Raw genomic sequence first — 8,297 nt, 5'->3', positions numbered from 1 at the left:
ATGACTGTGCTTTTGTGTGTGTGTAACCTTTTTACATTTTTAATTTTGTTCCTGGATGATAAGAGACTAACTTTGTGGGGACATAAGCCCAAGTGCAAAGTCAATCCGTTTGAAAGTCATTCTGAGGTCGCCAGAAAAACCGCCCTAATTCTGTCAGCGCTGTTCTGTGATTTGTCCAAATATTATGAGCGACATATATGTACCGTTGTCCTATTGGACAAAGAAGAGAGCGATCACGTCCGTGGGGTGGGAGGGGGGTTGATGACGTCATGAACGGACAAATTGATTTACCGCGAGGTCATCAAGTCTCTCGGAGCAGCCGGCTGCGGAAAAGCGGAGGCGCCATCTTGAGACACTGAAAGTAAGTTTATCTACTCGTTATAAATCCTTTATATTGAATAGAACATCAGTACTTATTACGGGAAGAATAATAACTGTTTCCTGCTTAGTGTATTCGAATTATGTGTGTGTATGTGTGAGAAGAGGGGGGCTTAAAAGGGGACTATAACCTTGGTCAGCCCCATTGAGTTAGCTTAGCGTATCCTTTACAGTATTTTAGTCTTGGCCTGAATGAGGAAAAGACAGGCCGGTATAAATTTGCAGACAAACTGACGTTATATCCATTTAAGACAACATCCAAGTACGTATGCGCTGCATTGTTAAGTACGATGTACATTTCATGTCCCAATGACTTTTGGTTGTCTGTGAAGGATTTCATTACTAGTTAGCATAAGCTAATGGTTTGCATTTTGATCTCTGTAGCGCAGCTCCGCCACCATGTACCCGACTTCTCTGACGCAGCTGGCAAGAGCCAACCCGTTCAGCGCCCCTCTGTTCAGCCTCCAGAAAGTGGAAGAACCCCAACAGAACCTCAATGGACAACGGCCTCGCAGACTGGCAGCAGCTGCAACAGCAGACGGTAAACCGGCTCGTTAGCAGCAGAGCTAACTGTAGCCACGCTAGCTATAGATTCGCCCTGACAAGACGTAGTTTATTCTGTAGTCTAATAATGGTCACTTTATTTACTGTTGATCTAATGCCCAACATCTGCTTTACTAGCTTTAAAATAATTAAATGTTTAATTGTTGGAACAATTTGCTATCAGGCCTCTTCTGTGGCCAGGGTGAATGTGGAGGACAACGAAGGACAAATGACTGTAGGGGCTACAAATGACTCGTATCTTATTGGACATGAGCTTTAAAACATTTTTGTAAAGAACTAGGATAGTAATTATTTATTTAGAACAGGATCTTAAATGTATTTGACCTTTGGTGTGTTCAGCATAGTACAAACAGTCCTATTAATTGCGTCACAGGTTGTAATATTTTGGTGACAAGTTTTATTTCCAATCTTAAGTTTCAAGTACTGTAGCAGATGACGAGGGTAAATATACAGCATGTTGACCTCAAGTCCCAAACACTTAATCAGGTGTATTGAATTCTACTTTGTTTCCCCTTTCTGAGCAGAAGTGCTCATTTTTTAATACCTCACCTTTGTTTCTTCAGAGGGAGACAGTTGTGAGTTCGGCTCTCAGAAGTATTTTATCCTGTGTGGTTTTGGTGGGATTCTGAGCTGTGGCACCACACACACAGCTGTTGTTCCCCTCGACCTGGTCAAATGCAGAATGCAGGTCTGTTGCAGTAGCTCAATCTTTTTTTTTTTTCTTTTGAATGCAACTTCATCCCCGCCAGTCCTCCTCCTTTCTGTTAATAAGCATCAATCTGCATGGTGGAGGTTGTTTTTGTTTTAATTCTGATCACATTTTGTTGACGTGACAATATCACTGCATGATTCCATAAACCCCCCTGTTCCACTGCAGGGGTCAGTGGAGCTGACCCGTGTAGAAAGTGTAGGAATTTCCACAGTTTGCCACTGGCAAGTATGTTTTGAAAGTGGAGATAATTACATATGTAAGAAATAAAAACAAACATACAATTTTCACGTGGATAGGTAAAAGTTGGTATGGGACAGCACACTGGATTTGTTTCTGGTAAAAAGAGAGGCCAGATTGAGACTTTTAACTGCGTGTCATGTAGGTGTTTTTTTTGTTGTTGATTTTTCTCAGTGAACTACAATGTCATTAAACGGTTAAATTCAATTATTTAAACATATTCCCCACACTGGAATATTTACTTATTATTTTGTGATTCTCACTTGATGTTGAAACTCCAAACTGTCTGTCTTGTTTTTTATGCTTGTGGCGAGAGGCTTGTGCCTTGTGAGATGCAGGGTGTATCCTGGACAGATCTCCAGTCTGTCTCAGGCCAACACTGAGACACAGGACACACAATAATGCATGCACATGTTCATGCCCAAGCATGCAATTTAGAGAGAACTGCTTAAAATTGATGAGAGAAAGAACCCAAGAATAAAAGGGAAAACATTGAAACGTGATGCAAAAAGAGCCTAGGCTGACATTCAAGACCTTCTTGCTGCAAAGTTTCCCACAGAAAACCCAAGTCTGCAGTAGGGCAGTTCACCCCAGACTTGGGGTGGACAGTTAGACATTTTAAACATTTCTAACTGTGAAACCATCAAAGGAGACCTTTCTAATTTGCATTTAATTTAATTCTCCCCACAACTGTATCTAAAAAGTTTTTCTCCAGCATAACTACAGCAGTCTGCTGTGTTTTTGAGTTAAAAAAATGTTGACAGAAAATATGACCAGGTAATGTATCTGTAAAGATTCATAGGGAACATAATTAGTGTTTGTGTTAAGGTTTCCTAAATCCTACAGTTTATAGTGCTGTGAATTGCACTACTGTGATTTGCTGATGGGTGATTTGCCCAGTGTTTGCAAGAAATTCTCTGGACAAAAAAGGCCTGTGACATTGACTGGTGTGGCTCTTTGGTCCAGTCCCAGTACTCGAACTGCACCATATGCCCCTCTGTGAAGAAGTGTGGACTACTCAGTCGACATGCACATAAGGGTTCAAGTGTGCAGGTTATAAGTGCAAAAATTTGACAATTGGGACAGTACGCCTCTGTCGTAACTTCGACATCCAAAAATCTATTCAAGCACACAGTCTAGGCATTTTTGCTTTCCAAAGTCATTACTGGAGATATTTGACTGTTCAAATGTGTTTTATGACTTGCGGAATACAGAGCAAAATTTGATTTAATCACACACATTGTCTTCACCTTAATTTTCTAATAAGAAGCTTTAATGTCTCATTCTAAATGGCTGGTCTTCTGGATAACCTTCCCTAAGTTTGAGATGGCCAAATGAACAGAAATGCATTTTTAATTTTTATTGCTTTGTGGACTTCATGTAAATGAATAACTGAAATGACAGTTTAGCTAATGTTCTAACATGGTGATGCAGCTAAATCTACGTAAAACATTTTAATGAAGCAGCAGTTTAGTTCAGAATGAACTAAAAACTGTACACATTGCTCTTTTGAAGGACCTGTTCAGTTTGTCTGGGAAGAAAACAACAGCTACATTTTAAGTTGACAAACATTATTTAAACTGAATTGATTTAAAGAACAATAATGTTGAATCTCCATGGTAGTTGATTCTGTAAAGTGATGGTTATGTAGGTTTTTTGTTTATCTTCTTTTGAGTGATCCTAATACACATTTGCATGTTGGTGGCAGAGTTTATGCTGGAAGAGTCCTAGCACTGAGCTCATACCACTGATGGAAGCAATGATTAGGAATGGTTTCCTGCTGGATCACAGCAGCTGTGACTCTTCCATCATAACCCTGCATATTTTGAGATTATTTTTCCTGTATTGCATGTGACCTGGCATGCTGCATGTGTGTCGTGTCCCTCCCTTGTACCACAGAGGGTGTCAGCTGCGAGTTTGGCTCCTCCAAGTACTATGCCCTGTGCGGCTTTGGTGGCATCCTGAGCTGCGGCATCACACACACCGCAGTGGTGCCCCTCGACCTTGTCAAGTGCCGTATGCAGGTGTGTATGGGAACAAAAGCTAAACCATTGGGAAATGAACGACTTCCCCAAGTGTTCAGTAATGTAAGCAGATTCTGCAAAACTTTGAGATGCAAGAGACCCCACTCACTTCAGAATGCGAGTCAGATTTATATAAAAGCTGACAGTGAATTTAGGATTAAATTGCACTGATTTTATCGATGTGTGACCATAATTATCAGTTTTCATCCTTGACAAACAAATTTGTCTCAGTAAGACATGGTGGGACAGCTCAAGGCATGTGGGACTTCACGGCAACACTTGCCTGTGACAGCAGGTTCCAAAATAGAAGTACTTCATAATGATTTCCGAACGTTTTCTTCCTATTTTGCCTTGGTGATCACTGTATCTCTTTTTCTCCTTAGGTGAATCCAGATAAATACAAGAGCATCGGCAATGGTTTTGCAGTGACTATCAGGGAGGATGGTGTGAGAGGTCTAGCGAAGGGCTGGGCCCCTACTTTCATTGGCTACTCCATGCAGGGACTGTGCAAGTTTGGCTTCTATGAGGTCTTCAAGATTTTCTACAGTGACCTGTTGGGGGAGGTGAGTTCAGCGCGGATGGGGGCTCACAGTTCTGACATCTGCTCCCTTCACACAACCTCTCATCTCCTTCCCAGATACTAGGGCTGTGACGATTCATTGAATGATTCGAATACCACTATTAAATCCTTGAGGCAAATTATCTGCCTCAAACCTTCACTAGCTTGTTTTACTATTTAGCGCCATGTGTTTGGGCCAGACAATCATTTTTTTTGCAACACTCACTTCTGCCAATAAGTTTTTGATGAATGCTAAGTGCTAATAGCATAACATATTGTGACCAAGCTTCATCTTTTCCCTGGACGTGTCAGGGTTTTTGACCTTTTTCAGGCCATCCTTAAGTGGACTGGCGCCACTGTCTACTGAACAGCTGGTTTGGAGAGATGAATACAGGTGGAGCGGAGGCAAATCAATCAATCAAATTTTATTTGTATAGCACATTTCAGCAGCAAGGCCTTTCAAAGTGCTTTACATAATTAAAATAAAAACAGCATGTGACATTAAACAGTTGGAAAGACAGAGAATGTTATTTTTTATTTTTAAAAAGAGAGGGAAAAAAAAGGTTAAAGATAAAAACATTAAGACCCGCACCCCTTGCAGGACTTCAGTTAAACGTCTCACACCTCAGAGTTTTAGTTAAAACGCCATTTAACAAGGATTCTCACACCTCAGTTTTAGTTAAAACGCCATTTAACAAGGATTCTCACACCTCAGTTTTAGTTAAAACGCCATTTAACAAGGATTCTCACACCTCAGAGTTTTAGTTAAAACGCCATTTAACAAGGATTCTCACACCCCTAGAAATAGATTAGTTTAACTGGGACGTTTTCCGGGGGGGCTTTACATAGACGGTGTGAAAGAGAAATAAAAAGAAGTTTATAACTAGATGAAAAGTAAAGATAACATTAAAAACATGGAAGACATCAAAACTGGCACTCTAACCCTAATTTAGCCATAAGCAACTCTAAACAGGTGGGTTTTAAGTTGAGATTTAAAGGCACTCAGTGTTTCAGCTGTTTTACAGTTTTSTGGAAGTTTGTTCCAAATYTGTGGTGCATAGAARCTGAATGCWGCTTCTCCTCGTTTGGTTCTGGGGATGCAGAGCAGAACCAGAACCAGAAGATCTGAGGGGTCTAGACGGTTGGTACAGTAATAACAGATCTTTAAKGTATTGTGGTGCTAAACCGTTCAGWGATTTATAAACTAACATCAGTATTTTAAAGYHTATTCTCTGAGCTACAGGGAGCCAGAGGAGGGACTTTAAAACTGGTGTTATGTCTCTATCTTCCTGGTTTTAGTCAGAACAGCAGCAGCAGCTGGAGGATTGATTTGTTAGTCAGACGCATGGATGAGTTTCTCTACATCGTGCTGAGTCATAAGTCCTGTAATCCTGGAGATGTTCTTCAGGTGATAGAAGGCCGACTTGTTACCGTCTTAATGTGGCTCTGAAGGTTCAGGTCAGAGTCCATCACTACTCCCAGGGTTCGGGCTGATCGCTGGTTTTTTTTAGTTGTAATAAACTGCTAAAGCCCATGCAGACAGACAGAAGGCAGGGGGCTGCGCTCCAGCATCGTAGCTGATGCTTGGCTTCAGTGTAGCTTTACAAATGAACCAGAAAATAATTTTCCTACCACTCTGGTCATAATATCTGGGTGACGAAGCGCGTCGTGGTGCGTACGTAGCTGGCAGGTGTTTCTGCGTTTGACGAAGGTGACAGATCTCTTGTTCACATTCATACAAAAGCTATCCATGTGAACAAAACAACATGAGAGTCTAATTGACTGAAGATGAACACAGAAACTAAAAACTGGAGTTTTTATTTTTGTCAGTGTCTTTGTCAGCATGCTGTTTAATTATTTCCTAATCTACAGTAAAGTAATTGTAAGGAATGCAAAGATGAAAATTTGGGCCAGTATTAATACGTCTGTTATGGCAGTATTTACCAGTATTTTATTTTATAAAGTTTTTTTATTAGATCACTCTTAATCAACAGAATAATTGATTACTCAATTACTGAAATGAGTACGGTGGCCACTGTTAAAAAAGCAAGCTCAGCCAATCACTTGTTGATGCATTTATCCAAAAATCTGGCCTATAGTGCAGATATACACACCTTGATTTCATTTAATGTGAAAAATGGTTGATGGTTAACTCTCCACAGGTTATCCCTGAATCTGGGATTACCTCTCCATTCTTAATTATGGGGATCAGCAAACATTTTACTGGTCCTTAGCTTTAAACATGCAGCTGGCAGCTGAAGTTGATTATAGTGTCCTCTTGTGGTCTCACCAACCAGGAAAATACCTACCTGTGGAGGACATCGCTGTACCTGGCTGCTTCAGCTAGCGCAGAGTTCTTCGCTGACATTGCTCTGGCTCCCATGGAGGCTGTGAAGGTTCGAATCCAGACTCAGCCCGGCTACGCCAACACCCTCAGACAGGGCGTTCCCAAGATGTTTGCAGAGGAAGGACTCTGGGCGTAAGTACACACCTCTTCTTTGGTGAGAACACTTCTTCTTCTTCAGTTGGAATATATGGTCACAGCACGCTCCTTAGATCCACCTCTGGAGGGCGCTGCTCTGTGAGCAGAGCTCCTCAGCAGCTTCCTGGCTGTACAGTTGGAGGTGCTTGAGTCATTGNCTGGTTACTGGTTACTGGTTTCTGGTTACTGGTTTCTGGTCACTGGTTACTGGTTTCTGGTTACTGGTTTCTCAGTCAGAAGCTGGTTGCAAACCAGCAGGTGTCAGTCAGTCATGGTGGATCTGGAATTTGGTTTGATGACCTCGATATGAGAAACTACAGACTGACAGGAGGAACCAAAGAGCCCAGTAAAGGTGAAGGCAAATCTTCTGAAGTCGGGATATATTTAATTTAATTTCACATAATTATCGCGGTAGAATTTGTTAAAACTTAATGAAATATATTTGTCCTATTTGATGTTTGTTGTGACGTATGCTCACAAACGAAGGAGGTAATTAGTCCGTTTTTTTTCGTTTATTGAATATTCAGAAACTACAGCAGGTGTAATGAGCCACAGCAAAGGTAAAAAAAAAAAGGTAAAACAACCCGAACAGATCATCAACTGAAAACATCTCCTACCTTTTTACTCTCGGTCTCTTGTCGTCTAAGCACACCCGTTGCCGTGGCAACCGCCTGCACCCCGCAAGCCGAGCAAAGATTAGGCTACATTAAAAACACAACATTCAGTCCGTTACATATCAGGTTTCCAGGCTTGATGTTTATTTCTCGATTATTAATAAGCCTCTCATGAACACAGCGGTGGTTGAGTAGCTAATTTAAGCTCCTGCTCTGCTCTCAGTCGGTCTTTGAGCCGCTTTTTTTGTTTTTTGTTAATGGAACCGAAACGCACAGAATTGAGCAACACCTTGTTGAAACAATAATTACTGAGAAGAATATATTCTCCACTCTGATTGGCTGCTGTTACTAATTTTAACTTGAATGTTCATTACATTTTTCATAGACTCCTGTGAAAATAATTTCTATTCCCATGACTTTTTTGTTCTCTGGGAAATTATTTTTGATGATAAATACAGAAACAAGCATAAAATCAAAACATCTACAATAGTGATAGTAATATTAATAATAAAATAATAGTCAGTGCAAAGTAGCCTGCAAATTCTTTGGTGGGGGCGGTGAGGGACCTGGATAAAGGCTTCATGCACTTTGTTTCCACAGGCACCACAGTAGAATCAAGTGTAACCTGTTAAAAGGGATCTAAAGTTTTTATTACTATGTTATCAATTTTCTACTGCCAAGTCAACAACCACAGGAAAACAAAGTATAAGAAACTTAACCTTCTAAT

General features: G+C 40.8%; 1 protein-coding gene across 2 annotated transcripts in view; it reads left to right on the top strand.

The window, feature by feature from the left end:
• Positions 1-253: 253 nt before the first annotated feature.
• slc25a3a (solute carrier family 25 member 3a) overlaps positions 254-8,297 on the top strand; it is a 12,378-nt gene continuing 4,334 nt past the window's right edge. Inside the window, exons 1-5 of one of the 2 annotated variants that reach the window (XM_008401240.1) lie at positions 254-361; positions 763-919; positions 3,791-3,915; positions 4,299-4,478; positions 6,772-6,953. In XM_008401240.1, coding sequence (XP_008399462.1) covers positions 778-919; positions 3,791-3,915; positions 4,299-4,478; positions 6,772-6,953 — 629 coding nt within the window. In that variant the 5' untranslated portion in view covers positions 254-361; positions 763-777. Of the gene's footprint in view, positions 362-762; positions 920-1,505; positions 1,631-3,790; positions 3,916-4,298; positions 4,479-6,771; positions 6,954-8,297 lie in introns of both variants that reach the window. The other variant, XM_008401239.1, reaches the window with a different exon arrangement.

This window comes from Poecilia reticulata, linkage group LG23 (assembly GCF_000633615.1).
Source record: "Poecilia reticulata strain Guanapo linkage group LG23, Guppy_female_1.0+MT, whole genome shotgun sequence".
NCBI classification, from domain to species: Eukaryota; Metazoa; Chordata; class Actinopteri; order Cyprinodontiformes; family Poeciliidae; genus Poecilia; species Poecilia reticulata.
Note: the sequence above shows the minus strand (reverse complement) of the source record. Positions and strands in the feature narration are given on the sequence as shown.